The following is a 20772-nucleotide window of genomic DNA, read 5'->3' as shown; positions in this document are numbered from 1 at the left end:
CTCCTATTTAAACTCATAAATCACTTCACAGTCTCTCAATATTTGTTTGATGATTAATTACATGCTGCTTTCCATTCACCCTTTTATTAAATGTTCTTTATTGAAAATGTCTGTCATCTCCTCTACAGGACTCGATCTAAGATCTCAGAGAACATATTTTTTCTCATACTTTCTTATACCTCATCTTGTACCTGTTAGGTCTTAATATGGGTTTGATGACAGAATGGGAAAATAGTTTAATCGAAAGCAGTCAGCCATTTGGCTTTTATACCCAGCCCATATGAATTACTACACACCCACATTAAAACCACACATTTGTTAGCAACTCTGTTTCCACTGGGTTGGTTGTGATGTCTAAGATTATAGCCAAAAATTGCATGCTCGTCAGTGGGTGTAAGTGAGGGCTCCCAATCAGAGATATCTCTTTTTATTTCCTCTCTACCTTTCTTCCATATCTCCTTCCTTCTGGCTAGGAGGTTACCTACAAAAGATATTCAGCTCTCCTAAAGATAGGTGGTATCATTTCCCATAATAAAAAAAAAAAGAAAGAAAAAGAAAGCCTGCTGGGAGACATTACTTCAAGCATAGAGAAGAATAGATATTACTAAAGTTTTGAACTATTACTAGGACTTACTGAATATAAAAACTGCTGATCCTTATTGCTCTCATTTTGTTTTCTTGGTCAAGATTTTTCAAGTTTTCCCATTACAATTTTAAGGGTATTTCCTTGCACAATGAGCAGGGCAATTTAGAAACAAGTGTATCTGTAGGTCAGGTGAAGGACAACATGATCTTCACTTCATTATCTGATTAACCCTGAAACCAAACCTGGAAATGTGGCTGCATTTTTTTTTTTCTTTTCCTCTCCTCCACATCCAACTCTAATAGGGAATTAAAATACTTTCATTCATTTTAGTTAATTAAAATTCCAAACTCAACTCCTATTTTTCCTAATTTAGTTTAGAATGGGGTTTTTTGTTGTTTGATATGGAGAGCCTCTGGGTGAAGACCTAGATTTTGTCTTCATTCTTAAGGCACTGACAACATTCTTTGTTAAATAAATGTTATACACCAGAGTGTCTTTTTTTCTTTTTTAAGATTTTATTTATTTATTTGACAGAGAGAGAGAGAGAGCGCGCACAGGGAGGGTGAGCGGCAGGCAGAGGGTAAGGGAGAAGCAGTCTCCCCACTTAGCAAGAGCCATATGTGGGGCTCTATCCTAGGACCCTGGGATCATCACCTGAGCCGAAGGCAGGTGCTTAACTGACTGAGCCACCCAGGCACCCCTCAGAGTATCTTTAAGTCACAACTAGAAAATAAGGCAATAAAAATAATTAAATGACCGTGGTATTTAATTGGAACTTTCACTCTTACTTTTAAAACCTACTCCTATTAAGCATACATATAAAACATGTCCTTGACTGGTCTCATTTCAGGACTCCAAATCTTACGTGTAAATGTTAGAAGCTCCTGGACCACCTCCATCATTGGGAACACTCTTGATTCAAATTTGGGGTGTATTTTCCTTTTGGATTGTAGTCCCTCAAGACAGCCTATTGGTTTACGTTCTAGAAAGTATAGCCAACTGGTCTTTTCTGAGTCCTGAGTAGATGCATTGCTTAGTTTTCCTTGCGTGATGGGGACATGTGAGTGCTAGTTAATCCTCTCAGCAAAATGGCCAGGAGAAAGGGGAATAAACACTTCTCTTAGTTCCTTAAGTACAATTTAAAGGAGAGTAGTAGAAAAGGTTGAATTTATAAGCTCCAGGTATAGGGGTCCCTTAAGATTTACTTTTGTCTGAATTCCTTCCAAATGACCAAGGCAATTGAGGAATTTATAGAAGAGTGGGCAGTAGGAATCATGGAATCAGTCACAATTCCATTTTATTTATTTTATTTTATTTATAGGTTTATTTGTTTTAGAGAGTGAGAGAGCACCAGTGAGAAGAGGGCAGAGTGAGAGGGAGAGAGAATCTCCTGCGGACCCCCCACTGAGCACAGAGCCCAACATGGGGCTTGATGCCACGACTCTGAGATCATGACCTGAGCCGAAACCAAGAGTCCGACACTTAACCGACTCCACCATCCAGGCGCCCCACAATTCCACTTTAAATCCTTTTTGTAAAAATGACCAGGGACCAGTACTGAAAAAAGTCAGAATGGCAGCACTCCTTCCCAAGACCTCATTTGCATGGCCAACCAGGGTCCCACATGCCACCCCCACATTTACCCCATCCTGTGGAGTGACCTACTTTCCTCATCTTCCTCATCAGTCCTACTCAGGGTGTCTTGCGAAGCCTGCTGGGAGGGTTCACTGTCCTGCTCCCAGACAGTGCCAGTGCCCGTGTTGGAGCGGGACATGGTGGCCAGGCTCAGGCGGTAAGCAGAGGTGGATGTGCCCACAGTACTGATGGACGTCTTCCCTTGGTAGGCTGGGGGTGAAGAGACCAAAGGAAAAGCATGGTGAGTGTCTCAAAAGAAAACAAATGCTTGCTTCAAACTCCTCCCTAGTATCAAGGATACCTGTGTTTTTTAGGAAACGCCAGTTAAATAGTGTGTCCCAGGTAAGCAGTCTTTTTAAGATAAAGTAGCAAGTGGAAGTGAGATTTAAAAAAGAAAAAGAAGAATTGGCTATTGATTTACTCATAACTGAACAGTTTCCTTAGGGGAATATAATAATGTAAAATGCTTTGACATTGCTTCCTCTCTCATTGCTTTCGATTTGAAATGTGAAGGCTAGAAGAATGCAAAATAATTTTGACATGAATTGAAGCTTCCATCCTGGCAGATTTTACTGAGGAATATACCTTCCTGACACAAGCATGTAGGAGGAATAAATGCATTGTCTGATAGGAACTTCTCAACCAAAATCAGAATACATAAAACTGTGTTCACATTCTCCTTTCCTGGAAGTTATAACTTACAAATTATCCCCTTGAATGTGTCACGTTATTTTATTATAAAGCAGAATATTTGAAAGGCACTCTGCAGATTTCACTAGGATTGTACTTGTCAAAATATATCAGAAGCAATAGTACATTTTAGGAAGAAAAAAAAAAAGCCACACGGATGATAGTCTACTTATGGATAATGACTGCCCTCTAATGGCAGATAATGATTTGTTTTCCCTCCTAGTAATTTCCTGTTAATAACTGTTAAGAAGTAAACAATGCACCCTCAAAAGAAAATCTTTTAAATAATGTAAAGGAAGGACCTCCTAACCTGCCAGCTCTAATTAAACCATTCCTCCCCCAATCTGTAAAAGATCAAGGGTTTGTAAGCAATCATTCTAGTTCCGTGTGCAGATACTTTATTCTCTACCGAGTTTCAGTGTCCTCACTCCTTAAGCGGACTCTCAGTTATGCACCTTGTGGGCATCTGTGTGGATTAAGTGAAATAACATCTATGAAACCATCTAAAAATAACAGAGCTTAAAAGAATGCAAATTCCTCTCCTTTCCAAATAGGAAGCGAAGGCAAGCATTTCAATTCTTTTTTTCTAGTTAAATAGTCAAAAAAGAACTTCACTACTGAAATGAAGATTGGGAAAAAGAAGTTTAGAAAAGAGCAAAATTAAAATCCCATGATACCCCTTGCTTTGTTGGCACTGATTGCATGGTCCAATCTGCCAGCGAACTTACATGACTACCTCATCCGTGGTTCCAGAAAGAGTGGTGACCTGGATGGGCATTCTTTGTAGGTGCGAGTTCCATGAGGCAAACCGGTGCAAGATACCCCCCGGTTACTCACCTGAGCCACTATGAACTGCCTCTTTTAGGATTTTGAGTTCACTGTTGAACTCGGCGATGAGGGAGCTCTTGCACAGCGGCCGTGGGATGAAGCGTCGCTCCAGCTGGTCGGCGATGTGCTGCCGGGCGGAGAGCTCTTCATGATTTTCTGCTGGTTGGGCCAGAAGCTGAAAGGAAGGTATGGATTCTCAGGTCCTCAATTTGCCCATCTGTAAAATGGGCTACTTATTGTACCTATTTCATAGTTGGTTGTGAGGCTGAAATAAGGTAATGCAAATGAAGTTTTCAGGACAGTGCATTCTATAGGAAGCTCTTAATACATCATTTTGCATCAGTGCTCCAGGAAATTCGGGCATGAGAAGAATAACACAGTAGCTGAATACTGAGGGAGGATGGGGGGTATGTTTTAACTGTTCCACCTTTTCTAGGTTTATTTAATTTGGGTCTCTGTCATGTCACTGAAGAATGGAGGACATCCCCCAGATACTCCCCTTGGGCCAATTTTTTTTTTCCTTTCTTTTTCCCTAGGGGGCAGTGGTGAGTCCAGAGACGGCAGAGGTTTACAGACTATTAAGACACTCTCAGTGCGAAGGTACTGGTAAACATTGGAGCCTCTGGGATCCATTTTTGAGCTGTTCTCTTACAAATGCAGTATTAGAAGTTCCTCCTAACTAGCTCTCCTGCGTCCCGCGAACACCGTGCGCATCCCTGGGGCTCGGCACCTCTTGGAGAAGCACACACACCTTGCACTGGATGAACGGCCGCAAGAGCACGAAGATGGGGATTCGGGTCCGCACGATGAAGTCGAGAAAGTCCCACAGGGCCAGGCCCCCCACCTTGCGCAGAGCCATCTCCTTCACCTGGAGGCTCAGCCAGTACCACTGGCTTCCCAGCTGCCTCTCGAAGCAGACGAGAATCACCTTCAGCGCTTCACACCGGGAAAAGAGAAAAGTAAGCCGGCACACTGGTGCTGCCGAGGAACCCAGCCCACATCCACAGCCCTTTATGCGTCAGAACATTTTCTGAATTTCTCAATCGTCTCCGTGTTCCCAAGAACCTCGATGCCCTCCTGAGAGAGTGTTCGGACATCAAAAGTCAGGATGTTTTGATCTGTTTGGATTCTGATCAGGAGAATATAGCTCCCTTTCTTAAGTACATTTAACTACTATTTTGCAAAACACAGAGCAAAGTGGTTCACGGAATGGAAAGGGAGATGCATCCTAAACATAATGTGGGGTTAATATTTTGCTTTCTGAAAGTTCTGTCACAGTGGCTTAATGGTAATACCAGCATACCACTCATATCTTAAACTAAAACATGGGTGATTTAAATGATTTTTTTTTCTTTTAAGCATGGAGGGAATATATTCTTGCTATTTAAAGTAAAATCAAACTATGCAGAAATGCACACATTTAGAAATAGAAAAAGTTTTTCCCCTTCCCAGCTCGCTTTCTTACCCCACCACTCCCCAGAGGTAACCAGGAAAAGTGTTTGAGTAGATCCTTCCAGATTAAAAAAAAACCTCTCTCCCTTGGGGTGCCTGGGTGGCTCAGTGGGTTGGGCCGCTGCCTTCGGCTTGGGTCATGATCTCAGGGTCCTGAGATCGGGCCCCGCATCGGGCTCTCTGCTCAGCGGGGAGCCTGCTTCCTCCTCTCTCTCTCTCTGCCTGCCTCTCTGCCTACTTGTGGTTTCTCTCTGTCAAATAAATAAATAAAATCTTTAAAAACAAAAAACAAAACCTCTTTCCCTCCTTTCCCCCTCACATTGCACATCACGCTGATGACTAAACCCTGCTGGATTTCTTTTGCAAGATCCCTTCCTTCCTCAGAGTCTGGAAGCCTGTCACAATCTACATTTATTTATTTTTTTATTTTGTACAAAGAAGATTCCCAAACATTGTGTCAGGACAAACCAGAATATTGTTAGGGTGTCCAACGTTCTTGCCGGAGCATCCTCTGACCCCTCAGCTGTCCACATGATGTCTGCTATGGGCCAGTCAAGGGAAACCGGGCCTTCCTCATCCTGTCTTAAGACCCGTCTCAGCAGCAAGAAGACACAGAAACCCAACTCCTTACAACCCTCAAAGTCACACACACCTTTATATACCAAAATAGGTGTATTTAGGACATTTCCGGGGGGAAAACGTGCCATAGAGCACACAGAGAGATGTTGTAAGTCTCCCTTCCCCTTGTCCGCCTCCTCAAAATCTCACTTTTCACAGCCATGGTTCATCCCAGTTCCTTTCCCCTGACTAAACAAACAAATGAAAGCGGGGGGGGGGGGGGCCCCCCCCCCCCCCCCAAAAAAAAACAAAAGAAAACAAACAAAACAAAAAAACACCTCCTCCTCTTTCCTACCCTGATCCCGGGGACAGTTCTCCTGCTGGGTGCCTGTTAGCCCTCTTTGGGTCTCTGCCTTTCTGCTTTTCACCTTCACCTTCATCAGCCTAACTCAGAAGCAGGATAACAAAGCATTCAAGAGCAGGGACTCTGGTGCCAGATGGATTTGGAATTTGGCTCTGGCGTTTATTAACTGTGTGATTTTAGGTAGGTTATTCAAACTTTCTGGGCCTTTGCCTCTTCGGTCCTAAAAGTAGAAGAACATTTACTTCCTAGAGTTGTTGTAAGGATTCAAAGTATAGAAAACACTGCTTGGTACACAGTTAAGTGTTCAAAATAAATGTAAAAGTCAACTTGAAACAGAGGTCCAGGAGCCTGGCCAAGGAACCAAAGGATCCACCTTCATTAAAAAGGCAGAAAGTATAATGACCTGAAAACAATCACTCGTCAAGTGTTTTCTCCCAGCCTTGCCTTATGTGTTAAGCCTTTTGTTTCCATCATCTTATGTGCAGTGCCAAACCTTACGCAGGCCTTGGTCCCACAATCTAGATTTTATTGGAACCTTACATTCTCATGGCTTTGGCAACTCAGCCCCACACTTGTCAGGTCCTGTGCAAATGCTTTCTTATTTCTTGTTTTCATTTTCATTTTCATTGTCAATCACATAATTTTCTAATACTCTTCTTTCTTTCTTTCTTTTTTTAAGTTATCTCTATGCCCAATATGAACTCACAACCCTGAGATCAATGCCATACTGACTGAGCCAGCCAGGCGTCCCAAATATTTCCCCTTATGATACAGTCCAAACAATTCACACACGCCAGACTCCAAGGACCTGTTTTTACGAGTGTGTGTGGTTCATCTTACACTCCCCATACCAAGATCTGCTTTGATAAATTGAAAAATGTCGGGCACGGTCTTTTCAACTTGATGCTTTTGAGATTTTCTACTGCCAGGGCTCCTTACTCTCCATGCTATGGCAGGAATAGTCTTCTCCCCTGTGTTAGTTCAATTAGGGCCAAGGAGCAGCCCTCCAGTGTTCCGTGGGTCAGGATCAAGTTAAAGGTAGGGACTGGGTGATGGAAATGTAGGAGTGAAGCAAGAAAGAAAGCGGTAAACCTCTGAGGGGAGAACATGTTGACTGGCCTCTCCAGAGTGAAAATCAGGATGGATATTTAGAGATTCTATCATAAGAGAATAAAAATAGCTAGGAAAGGGATGTAGCACAAGGCCGCCATGTCTTGCTGCCCAGGTTGTAGACTGCCCTACTCTAGGGGCTCCATTCACATACATGACAGACCAGTGAGTCCCATGCGCTATGTCCCTATATACTAGTGGAGCCTACATCTGTTAACCACTATCAATGACAGTCTCAGTAGTGATCTCATACTTAATCAGGAAGGAGGGATTCTTACTGCAGATGCCTTCCTTACATGCCCAGATGCTGTGAGAAGCACAACCAAGAAATTCAGGCACCACAGATAGGAAAGCACTTTGTTCTTTGCCATACGTTTACTGGCATGCCTGTATCGACTCCTTTGCAAGGGTGATGCTTCTTACTTGTTCAAGTGGCTTCTTTAAATACTTTCCGGATTGAAGTCTTTTAAAATCGTTTTGAGTCGAAGTGTAACACGCTCAGTGAAGTCCTTACGTCATACACATACATGCACAAACACACGTATATGGGGGTGGGTGGAGAGTGTGGGGAGCATACCCACCCAAATACGCGGCTTGGCTGGTGGACTCGGCCAGCCCCCCCTCCCTGCGCAAGTCTTTGCCCGCATCCCCAGGGGTGGAGCAGTGGGCGGGGGAGCTCTCCAGCATGAAGTTCTTGCTCCTGGAGGTGCTGATGATCCGCGGCGGCAGGAGCACGTTAATGACCGTCTGCAGGAGCAGCTGCACCTCGGGCTGCTCCAGCCATGGGCTGTCTACGGGGGCAGCATTCGGAAGACGGAAGCGGAAAGAAAAGCAAGTCATGAGCTAGGCTTTGCACATCAGACCCAGAAAAGTTTAGCTCTCTTTCCAGTTCCAAACTAGAACACTCTAGAAATTTGGGTGTTTCCCCACCAAGTACAGCTTCTCCTCTGGACAGACACCGCATTCCTGATACTGGGTGTTCTCTCCATAATCAGCAGCCAAGGCCATATATATTCCTAGCCAAATCTCTGCTTACCATTTCAATCTCCTTTCTCTTTTCTGCTCAAATACTCACAACGTATCGTTTCTACATTTGAGATAAGCTTTTCCTAAAAAGAAAAATCCTCCAAGAAGGAAAGGTAATGAAGATAGATTGAAATGTAACAGCAGTGGCAGGGTTTAGACTGACCCGAATGGCAGGAAATGATAAAATCCATTTACTTGTCAATTCATACCACACTGTATTTCAGTGAATACCATTTTCTTAACGGAAACAGTGGTCTCCCGATTTTTGCTGTACGGAAGGACAGGTCTTCTAGGAACTGGAGCAGGGAAACACTTGACCCAGGGTGGCTAAATGGAAATGAAAGAAAAATTCTCTTTCCTAAGATAACCCTGTTTCAATCATTTGGATCGACTTCAGTGACGGCCTTCTTGGGGAAAAAGAATAAGAAACAACAGCCTGACACTTAAGAAGACACCACAGTGATAAATTTCCTTTAGTTAAATTAATCAGACCTTTGCTTCCAGATCCTACTGTGAGCACAAATGGGACGAGTAGATTTAAAAGCATCCCCTCCCTTCGCTCTTGATTGGTGAATGGGGAGATCACATGGCTTAAGGGAAAATCTTCTTTTAAAGCCTGTGCAGCAATAATAGAAAAAAAAAGATTAATTGACCCCCACACCCATTCGGTATGTTTGCTTTTTTCACAGCACGATGGAGACGGTGACTCCCTGTTGGCTGCTCCTGGAAACTCTTGAGTTCAATAGCACAGCATATGAGATTCGCTCAAAACTGATACATTACCATGTGCTTGCCATAACTGACAGTTATAGACCTAAAGAAACAGTAACGTCTTGAATATTAAATGTAAGATCGTAATACTTTTGGCTTGGTACAAAAACAACCGCATATCCCCTTTCATTGGTCCATGTGTCCACCAAAAATATTTTAGCAGTAAAAGAGAAAGAAGAAAAATGAGAACTTGCCATCTGTTTCATTTGGGAGTTATTTAAAAGCCCTCTGACCTTTGCACAAGGCCTTTTTCAAACCAGAAAGGAATAGGTAATGTAGAAAGAGAGAAAGGAGCTCTGTACACAGGTTGTAAACATGGATCACTTTAGGGATCATCATTTCCCTTCTGCACGGGAGCCAAAACTCTTGCTTAATTTTTTTTCTACCATCACCCATCCTCTGGATGATGGGCCATCAAGCTGAGTCGTCAGATAATGGATGCGTCGTTAATTACACCAGTTGTGTATTTCCCATCAGTCACAGAACTTTCTGATGATCTACCACTCTCTAAAGTTCGGTGACACACAGAAAGAGGCAGGGGAATTGGCAGTTCGCACTTCTCGCCTTGGGAACGATTGTTTTCATTTTTAGAAATAGAATAGCTGGGAGATGAGGAAAAAACCAACAACAACCACAATATTCAGCCCACAATCATTCAAGTAAATTAAGATATTCAAAGCCTAGTAGTAACATTTGAAAGAATTTCATATTGCAATTCTTTCTGCAAATCATTTAAAACCAGACTCTGAATATTACCATTGTGAGCTGATTATCTGTGGGCCATTATTTTCCGAAGGTTTTGCCCACATCTGAAATGACTTCAGTGGCAGGACTACACGACTCTGCTATTTTTGAGATCTCGAGAAGAATTACAGAAGCACAACTTAGGGCCAAGCTCAGGACTGAAGCTCCAAACCTGTAAAAGTTTGGAGCCATTTACACTTTCGTGTCACAGATTTTGCCCAGCCTTTGCAGAAAAAGCAAAGAGAACACCATGATCTGGTGCCTCAACCAGCAACTCAACGAGCGTGACAAACAGGTAAGGCAGTCACACCTGTATCTGCAATGCTACAAGCCGGACAACAGCTGTGCTGAAGGGCAGAGGTGGTGAGAGATAAGGGCTGAGATGAAGAAGGGGTAATCCGTCAGCAACACTGGAAGGTCCTACCACTCCCATCACCTGAAATACAAACAGAGCACATGACCAGCCTTGACTACTGCAATTTCATTTCAAGCGACCGTAGTAAGGGAGTCTCATTCAATAATCATAATGATGATAATAAAATAATAATGATAATCATAATAATTTGAAGGTTGGACATGTTACTTTCAGTCTGTTCTGGTCGCCTTCTTTGGAAGGCATGTAATGTCTGGAGTCCGATCGAACGTGACACTGGATTCAGCCAAGGTTTTGTAGAATGTTGTTTGTAGCTAACTGTGCGTATAATGAGAGATGAACCAAAAACTATGCTAATCAGGAGACTGGACATACTTACTGGTGGATTCAAAGGAAGGCAGTCCACAGTTCGTTAATGGAGCAAGAACTGACAACAATGATGATGGCATAGCGCTATGTGCACTGGGCATTCCAGCTATCGAGTTAGTGCTCAACTAGCTAAGCAGCAGATCCTACTCAATGAAATGCTCTCATATGACTTCTACATCGTACAAAACCTTGTGGGGACCAGACTCTAGATATTACATCAATGATTAAAATAAATATTATTTTTTTCTTCCCATAAATCCTAGACTGGCCGACTCAGAATGTCATTTTGCACTAAAACAGGAAAAAAAAAGTTCTCTTTGCATTTTAAAGTCTCCCACCCCAGACTACCTCAACTTCTAGCCAATTGTGCAGTTTCCACCACCCCACTCTCCAACTGGCAGCCCTCAACTCTCAGCGCAACGGGAAGAGGCAAATTGTCAAAGTAGCGCGTGGGAAGCAGCACACCAAAATCCCATCTGTGTAGGGATGGGCCCTTCAGCTCCCCACGCACCACCTTGAAATGTACCTCACTATTTTCAATGTCGCCTGAGCCGTCTGTTTTCGTGGGTAGGTAGGGGCACAAAGTGGTTGACCTGTAAATCTTCAAGTCAGAGAAATCAATAGCAGAGTGACATTTTGCAAAGTTTCATAAGATTGCCACTTGGCTACTCACCAGATTGACACAGACATTGATCAGTGACCTAAGGTGAGGCAGGAAGGATATGATTGGCTGCCTCTGAAGTGTCAAACAAACCCCTTCAATCAAATTGCTGGCAGGCTCCCACTCAACCTGTCGCCTGGAATACAATATAGGAGCCATTAGCGGCGTGGCTCCCTTCTGGAGTCAGTCTGAAACAAATGAATGAGACAGTGATTCTGACGCCATCTAAGACAGGACGGGTGTCTGAGACGACAAAGTGCTTCACACGGGATGAAGTTTACCCATGTTGTTCCAAAAGCACAGAGCACACTGGGAAGGGAAGAAGATACTGAAAACGTAGCAGAGGCACTCCTGCCCCACTCGACTAATGAGACAAAATCTATTGAAGAAAAAACAGAGATGATGAATGGGTTGCATTTTAGGTTCCCTGGGTTTAGCTTTGAGAGAGGGTAGAGGACTGAATTTTAGGAAACCCATCCGAGGGGCCATGACTCCCAAGAGAACTAATCTGACCACAGGCTGCATTTCTGAAATCTACTGATCGCACTGCAATTGATCTCATCAGATTTTATACCAGTATACAACTGATCAGATTTCTATGGTTTAACTCCTGCCCAAACCATGACATTACAAGAAAATAGTTCATTTAAAAAGTGTTCCTTCTTGGCCTCCTAAGAAATGATATTGGGGGGGGGGGCTACTTTCTATGGTCATATAAATGGTATAAATCTAAACCCAATGAGATGAACATGGGATTTTCTGTAATAAAAGCCAGTCTAGTCTGTAATTGTCTCAGTACCAAAAAAAACCATCCCCATGGCGCCCAAATAAACAGGTTGGGTTTTACTGATATCACAACACTGTTTCTAATATCCTGGAAGCAATTTCTAAGCTCACATTTCCTACCAAAACAGACTATAATGACAAAATAGAAAAGTTCATAAATGAGGAAATACCGGTCTCCTGATTATCAAGTAACCCACAAGGTAGGTTTCAGTCAACATTTCCCTTGTTGAACTGAGATCACCAGAAGAAATTAAATTGAAGGCAACCTCAAATTCTTAGGATGCCCCCCCAAAAATTACTTACAACTGACCCCTCTACTGTTAGGAAGCATGATGTTCTTTACAATTGGGCTTAATGTATGACAAGTGACTCAACCTATAGAGATGTTTGACATCTTTATGTAATTAGTTATTTAAGAAAAAGAATTTATTTTGACACACCCTTGTAAGAATCATAAGACTGGCTATTTGCCAATAGGCACAAATGTTCCATCGGAACCATTTTAAAAAAGTAGGTATGCTCTAAGGACAGACATTTCCATGCCACTGAAAAAAATAACCAATGTAGGCATTCGTCATCCCATTATAAAAGAATATAGGAACAAAATATCAATTACTGGAATGAAATCTTTCAATTTCTTTTTTACGCTTCCAACAACTCCTGACTGCTGCAAAAATGAACAAGAACACAGGCTAAAACCTGGAAAAGTTCCAGCAAATTGAATGCTAAGCACTACAAATTCTTGGGCAAGAGTTGCATGGGTTTTGGGTTAAGTTTAAAGGGACAGAAAATGTTCTCATTAACCCAAACTTGAAATTCCTCAATTAGTGGGTTTATTAACATTTAGCCAAATGAACTGTCTGTTCCTGGGTCTCTAGATTGGACTTAGATCTCCAGGTAGTCTGATTCCGAGGCATTCTGGCATAGACAGGGAGGCTATCAGTAGATATTTCAGGTTACTGAACAGAGATCAAAGGGCAATCACGTTAATTTTGTACCATCTTGAATTAGAAGGAATGGTGAAATTTAGGTCTTTGTTATTAATCCTGGGATTTTCTTTTTTTCAGCTGCTATGTGGCTGCTTATTGTTAAGATGCGTCATTTCTCTAAACTGGTACCTAAAATACTATGTTAAAGCCAGTATTTTTTGAACCCTGAATTAATTTTTCTTTTCTCCTCAGTTGTTTTATTTGTAAGGCACACCCTGCCTTATTTCAAAAGAAATTGAAGGATACTCACTGAATTTCTTATGTGTGTCAGATGAGGGACATGATAGCTAAGATATGAACAGATTTTTCAAGATGAACAACATATAATTCGAAAGAATAGATTATTTCTTCAGAATGTAGACCCTGCTACTTATACATTCAGATACCTGGTTAGCTACGCACATACACCAACAGAAAACTTTCAAGTCATCTGTTCAACTCCAGATTGCGCCAGCATCTTAAAAGATGATAAGCCCTCACTCTGAAGCTTGTAATAGTAACAGCCGACTGAGAGGCCTCCTTACCTCAAAGTAGGCATCTTATGAATTTTGTTGAACATTCTATCCAATCTCTTTAAAATGAGGATTAGGGCTGGCCTCACTGCCTCGGCTGTCCAGTCCGTAATGGGCAGCATCTCCATGATGTAGCGCCGAAGCCCGCGGCTCTCCATCGTCTGGGTGTCGTACGGCGCCAGCTTCAGAAGGGAGTGTGCGATTTCTGCCAACCTACATGTTTTTGTTGTTGTTTAAAGAATAAGCTTAGAATGTCACAATGAGAATTTTCCCACACAGCAGCATGCTAGTCACCTTCCTTCCAGCACACCAGCTCCCTGAAGTAAAGACATTCTTCCCTCTGCCTTCTACCCCTCAGCTCTTCCTGCTTGTACCGATATACGCTGGACACCTGCACATACATATTAACAGAGAACCACAGACTATTCCGGAGGGGAAGTGTGAATAGTAGTATCTGAAGAAGAATTTAAAACCCAGAGAGTTTAAGTCCAGGTCAAATACATCTAGAGAATACGTATACATGCATATGTATATGAGGATATATGCACAGAAATACAATCCCATATACTATACATAAAAGGTACGTATATGGGGGTGCCTGGGTGGCTCAGTGGGTTAAAGTTTCTGCCTTTGGCTCGGGTCATAGTCCCAGGACCCTGGGATGGAGCCCCGCATGGGGCTCTCTGCTCAGCAGGGAGCCTGCTTCCTCCTCTCTCTCTGCCTTCCTTTCTGCCTACTTTGATCTCTGTCTGTCAAATAAATAAATAAAATATTAAAAAAGGTACATATATACACATATATGTATGCTAAAGAGAACCCAAACTATAATGTGTAACAAAATCACTAATATCAAGTGTCCACGTAAGCTTCATGCCTTCCTAGTTCCCTCATTGCCCGTAGTCAGTCAGAGGCGTTTTATAAAACATAGTATTGGTTTTTATTGGAGCTGAAGGAGTTCTTCAAACTCATTTCCTTTCCTTTCCTTTTCTTTGAAGTCTCTTCTCTTTTTTTCTTATACATCGATCCTCCTACTCTGCTGTTTTGTTTGTTTGTTTTTAAATAATTGACTTAATTGGACTGTCTGAATGGCTTTGGTTTGGGTTGTCTCTCTCAAATTTTCTTTCTTTCTTTTTTTTAAAAAAAGATTTTTATGTATTTATTTGACAGACAGAGATCACAAGTAGGCAGAGAGGCAGCCAGAGAGAGAGAGAGAGGAGGAAGCAGGCTCCCTGTTGAGTAGAGAGCCCGATGCAGGGCTCTATCCCAGGACCCTGAGATCATGATCTGAGCCGAAGGCAGAGGCTTTAACCCACTGAGCCACTCAGGTGCCCCTCTCTCAAATATTCTAACTCAGTTCCACAAAGGGACTGCAAAATGGAAAGCACGTCCTCCAAGTGTAGCCCAGGGTCTGTCACCCGACATAGGTCTACGCTCTGTGTCCTAAGTACAGGACTCCCTGAGAGTGAACTGACTTAACAGGACTGGTTCCAGGTAAATAAATATAATGTCAAAGCTAGACATTTGTAAATAATACAAATATAATGGCATATATGGTCTTACAAAGTCAACTGGATTTAATTTTATGTGAAGGAGAAAGCATTTTATTTATTTTTCAACCAAATTTTTCATTTTACTTAACTTCAATTTTTGTTCCATAGAGTGCACATACAGTGTTACGCTAGCTTCAGGGGTACAACAGAGTGATTCGGCAATTCTACCATGATAAGTGCTCTTGGTCCCCTTTACCTATTTCACCCATCCCCCACCCTCCCCTCTGGTAACCATCTGTTCTCTATAGCTAAGAGTCTGTTATTTGGTTTGTCTCTTTTTTTCTTTGTTCCTTTGTTCCTTTTCCTTTCCTTTCTTTTCTTCTTCTTCTTCTTCTTCTTCTTCTTCTCTTTCACAGAGAAAGAGAGAGAAAGAGCAAGTGAGCAGAGGTGGGGAGATGCAAGGGCAGAGCGAGAGAAAGAATCTTAAGTAGGCTTCATGCTCAGTACTGAGCCAACTCAGGGTTTGATCTCAAAACCCTGAGATCATGACCTGAGCTGGAATCAAGAGTGGATGCTTAACTGACTGAGCCATCCAGGCACTGCACTTTGTTTCTTTCTTTCTTTTTTTTTTTCAATTCTCACCATAGCACATACCCTCCAAAGTGCCCACTTTGTTTCTTACATTATACATATGAGTGAAAGCTTATGGAATTTTTCTTTCTCTGACTTATTTGGCTCAGCATTATACCCTTTAGATCCATCCATGTTGTGGCAAATGGCAAGATTTCATTCTTTTTTATGGCTGAGTAATATTCCATTATATATACCACATCCTCTTTATCCATTCATCAATGGATGGATACTTGGGTTTCTTCCATATCTTGGCTATTGTAAATAATGCTGCAATAAAAAGAGGCATGCATTTATCTTTTCAAATTAGTGTTATCAATTTCTTTGGGTAAATACCCAGTGTGGAATTACTGGCTCCCGGTAATTGAGGAAACTTCACACTGTTTTCCACAATGGCTGCACTATTTTGTGTTCCCACAAAAAGTGGTGGGGGTTCCTTTAAGAAAAAAGCATTTTAGGGGTGCATGCCTGGCTTGGTCAAAGGAGCATGTGACTCTTGATCTCAGAATTGGGGGTTTGAGCCCCAAGGTTGGTGTAGAGAGTATTTAAAATCTTAAAAAAAAGCATTTAAAAATTTTATGATTCTTCCCTACCAAATACATTGAGTTGTTGCAGAATGTATAGAAGATGATATTAAGAGGCAATGTATACCCATTCATGGTAATATCTTGCCGTATGATTTGTATGCTGTATGATTTGAGCTTAATCTTCTTTAAAAAAAAAAAACTCATATCCTAAAAAAATATACCCAAGACTCTTATCACAGTGGCTGAAATGTCGATATTCTTTAAGGTACTGGAAATTCCTTTGAAAACAAATTAAGAAGGGTAAGTAAGCCACTCTTACCAATTATCTGAATCTTTGGCTCAAATCAGGATATGCCTAGCCAGGCATTCAAAGTATCCTTTGAAGTGGAGGGAGATTCTGATGGGAAAAGGGAACAGAGAGGCCTAATGTTGCCTAGAAGAGCACTTGTATGTGGTGCCATCAGGAGGCATCCATATGTTGACGGTTTTCAGAACTGTTACTAAAAGAGGATATTCCAGATAACAGGACATCAGAAATCAGCTTTTCTATTTTTTCTTACCTTTTTTTTTAAGACTATTTTTCAGTAATCTCTATACCCAACATGAGGCTCGAACTCACGACCCTGAGATCAAGAGTTACATGCTCCACTGACCAGCCAGCCAGGTGCCCCAAGATTTTCAGTTTTTTGTTTGTTTTGTTTTGTTTTTTAAAGCAAATTTGCTTGGAAATGCCCAGAAGGTATAATCCTCAATCTTAAAGTTGAAAGAGCTCTTAATAGTCCTGAGGCAGTGGGGTTCCATATATGGAAACCCTGACTGGATCTTCTTACTTTAAAAAATTCAGCTTAAAGTAGAAATAAAGAGTATCATTTCTCAGGCCTCACCCAAGATTTAATAAATATGGCCCAAGGATTGGGTCCAGAAATCTGCATATTTTTTACCTTAATTTTGAAAAACTTGAACATGTATATACAAAGGTAGAGAGGCAAGTATATAATGCACCCCTCATGTACCCATCACCCAGATTTAACAATGTTCAGCTCATAGCCCCTCCAGTTTCATTTATACCCACAATCTCCCCCTCCCCATTACCCTGAACTCCTCTGAAGTAAATCCCAAGCATCACATCGTTTTATCAGTACATATACTTCAGTATGTGTCTCTAAGGTTAAGAACTTAAAAAAATTATCCATAATGCAATTATGACAGCTAACAAGTTAAAAATAATTCCTATAAAAATAAAGATATCCAGTCAGTTTTCAAAATTCCCGCCTTATTTCATAATTCTTAAGTACACTTTTCTTTAAACAGATCACAATAAAATAAGCCCCATAACATTTCAATTGATTGATATTTCTCTTAAGTCTCTTCGACTATGTAGGTTCCCTTCTTCTGTTTTTTCTCCCCCCCCATGTTTTTATAATTTATTTCTTGAGGAAATGGGCTGTTTGTTAAGTAACATTTTCCACACTCCAGATTTTGCTGATTGAATCTCCTTGTTATCATTTAATCTATCCTATTGCTTCCGGGTTTCATCCAATTGGTAGTCACACTAGGGGTGAGATTAGATTAGGTTTGGATTTCCTAGCAAGTGTATTTCATAGGTGATGTGTCCTTTCACCAGGAGGCACATGATTCCTACTTGTCACTCTTCATGGTGTTAGTTGCCACACGTGACCACGGCACACATCCATTAATTCATCAGAAGTAGCACACCAGCAATATTGTGTCATTCCTTTTCTCACGTTTTATCTACAGCGTTTTTGTAAGGTGAAATTTCTCTTTGATTACTTCAAAAGAGATAGGACAAATGCTTTAAAGGACTTCAGGTTTAAGAGCCCTAGGCCATTCCGACAGGCGCTCTGGTTTAGGAATCACAGTCAAACCACTGTCTCTCGAACACATGGACTACTCTACCATAACTTCATCTGACTAGTGCCACGGATGGAGAATTCACCACTGCGTAAGGCTGTTCTCACCATCCATAGAGGTCTACACTCCAAGAAGCTCTTCTCATATTAGATGGCCAATTCCCTCAGTTTCTTCCACCCAAGCTTAATCTGGAAGCATGAATTCAACCCATCTTCTCCATGGCAACCCTTCATTATCAGGAGCTAGTTATTGTCTTGTCTCCAGACTGAACATTCACATTGTCTCCTGGAAACTGTGTGAATGCGCATGTCTTAAATCATTTTAAAAGCCTGTGTATTCTTCTGTTTATCTCTTCCTCACAAATGTGTCATGCAGAAAATTCTTTAATTTTTCGGTTGTTTGAATGACAGATTAGAGCATATCCCCATGCACACATTTCTTTTTCCCTTATTATTTTACAGATAACATTGAGAAATGCCTGAGAAAGGATCAATCTGTCTATTTTAAGCATGAAAAACAGTATTTAGAACTGAATTTGAGTCATTTTACGCATTACTACCTGAATTTCTCTAATCCCTCTGGTGGTAAAAATGAATTTGCATTGAGCATAACACAAACATTTCCTTTAATATAGTCTCTGCTATACCAGCACATGGATAATCCCTTGGTAAAAAAATATTCCTATGGTCATTTCCCAGTGAGAACACAAGAGATTTTCCCATTGAGAGGAAGAGTTGAAGAGAAGGAGGCAGGGAGGCGAGGGAAGGAGGGAAGGGGAGAGACGGGGAGGGATGGAGAGAGAGAGACAAAGGGAGAGTGGGAGGGAGAAGAGAGAGAGAGAGCGAGAGAGCAAGCTGGACTTAGAGATCTCATTATCCTGACATATATATGTACACACACACACACACACACACACACACACACACACACACTGCCGCTTTGGCAGCTCTGGTTTGGGCAAATGAAGCATTAAATTCCCTTAGCACAGAGACTCTATCTTATCAGAGATCCCTGAAGTCAGCCATCTATTTTGCTAATGCAGGAGTACAGATTGCCTCTTGCATTGCCTCTTGGTTCTCTGGCTTGAATCAGAGACTTCATGTAAACATCTCCTCTATCTCTTCCATTATGCCATTCCTGTTTTCATCAATCTTCTTTCCTTGAGTGATACTATCCATTCTTACAACTTTAAACAGGACCTATGTGCCCATGGTTCTGACTTTTACATATATCCAAATGTATATTTAATTTATAAGAAAAAAAAATCTATATAATGCCTTTTGGTTGGTGCAAGGTCAAAGTATATGGGTCTATCCCTACTTAGCAACATAGAATATCTCTGTTTGGCCAGAGATCATGGCAGTTCCTCTTTTTTTTTTTTTTTTTAATCATAGTCTTGTTGTGAGAAACAGCATTAATAGAGGTCACTTAGTCTGTTTCCTGGAAATAAAAGTTCTGCCTCTCCTCCAATAGGCAATGAAAAAATCGTGCTTTTGAAAGACAATATCTTGGCTTCAGATAGGTTGGTCTTGATTAATTGCATTGTGATGTTATGCCAACCTTCAGTACTGACAGGCTTCCAACCATGCGAAACTAACACTTTATCTCCACCAGGGTGTTGTTCATTCCACCACTCTTTCCTTTTAACAAACACCAACCAGGAGACATTTCTTATCTTTGTATTTTAGAAAAGTAATTTTTTATCGAACAGCTAGGTGTTTTTTATCTTATCGACACTGATTTTGTAATAGGTCATTTCCTCCTCATTGCTTTGAAAACTTGGAAGCTCAAAATCAAATTTAAGTTCATGAATGGCATCTAATCTGATCAAATCATATAGATTTCCTGTGTTAATATCATCATAAACATAATTATTTCCTTGCTAATTTTTCACTTTATTCTGACTCTCTAACTTGTATATTCTATCCCTTTGTTTAATTTTCAAAGTTGCCTCAACTGTTTTATAAAATGATAAATACATAGATATATACACGTGATCTAGAGTACTTGCAACAGTATTGTAGTTACTTTCTTATGTGTGCTGCTTGTGCTAGCCTGTGGTCATGGGGAGACCCAGGACTTTATTTTACATTCCCAGTGTCTAGCATAGAATTTGGGCCATATTCATTAGCCTTAGTATCTGTTGAACTCTATTAACTCAGTGCCAGGGCACTGAAGTCAGTCATTTGAACTATAGCTCATTTAACCTTTAACAAGGTCTGGCCTCTAGAGGGCGCTCCAGACCTCTCTAACGAACACACTCCCCTTCCTCCAATGCCTTAAGAAGTATAGTTACAAATGGTCAAATTATAGGGCAGTTTCTAACCCAGGATCCTGATCTCCTCTTATTCTCATCCATTTTTTAGGAATCTTGTCCCTTCACTCCCTCAAAATGGCAATGGGCAGTTCTCACCCTCTGATCATAGGAAAGTGATGTTGCTGTGTTCACAGGATTATTTGGTTCCCCTAGCCGTCATCAGTGGGAAAGGAGGAAAGATAGACTGACTGGAAGGAACACTAGGTTGCTATGGCAATAGCCTCGTCCTACTCCAAACCTTCCTACCCTTTGCCAGTGTAGGTGCTGAAATTCTCCATGTGAAATAAGCTCTTTCCCATTTCTGTGTGTTGGGAACACGAACACACACGAAGCTCTGGAGTCCTGGGTGTGTGCCAACAATTCAGAATGTGAAATTAGCTGGGAAGAAAAAGAGTCCATCTACTCTCTACATTTATGGACTCTCATTTTCGCTTACTTAGTACTTTCTAAAATTTTCAAGGGATAATTTTAAGAGAAAAGTT

General features: G+C 41.3%; 1 protein-coding gene across 12 annotated transcripts in view; it reads right to left on the bottom strand.

The window, feature by feature from the left end:
* Window positions 1–20772, bottom strand: part of UNC80 (unc-80 homolog, NALCN channel complex subunit) — a 230625-nt gene that overhangs the window by 15459 nt on the left and 194394 nt on the right. For 11 of the 12 annotated variants that reach the window (XM_059393382.1, XM_059393389.1, XM_059393388.1 and 8 more), the window contains 8 exons: window positions 13467–13667; window positions 11180–11303; window positions 10075–10200; window positions 8742–8865; window positions 7805–8014; window positions 4491–4675; window positions 3749–3914; window positions 2252–2431 (listed from right to left, as the gene is read on the bottom strand). In XM_059393382.1, the coding sequence (XP_059249365.1) occupies window positions 2252–2431; window positions 3749–3914; window positions 4491–4675; window positions 7805–8014; window positions 8742–8865; window positions 10075–10200; window positions 11180–11303; window positions 13467–13667 (1316 nt within the window). Of the gene's footprint in view, window positions 1–2251; window positions 2432–3748; window positions 3915–4490; window positions 4676–7804; window positions 8015–8741; window positions 8866–10074; window positions 10201–11179; window positions 11356–13466; window positions 13668–20772 lie in introns of those variants that run through there. The other variant, XM_059393393.1, reaches the window with a different exon arrangement.

The sequence above is a fragment of the Mustela nigripes genome, chromosome 3, assembly GCF_022355385.1.
Source record: "Mustela nigripes isolate SB6536 chromosome 3, MUSNIG.SB6536, whole genome shotgun sequence".
NCBI lineage: Eukaryota > Metazoa > Chordata > Mammalia > Carnivora > Mustelidae > Mustela > Mustela nigripes.
The sequence above is the reverse complement of the archived record's forward strand: the minus strand, read 5'-3'. Positions and strand labels throughout refer to the sequence as shown.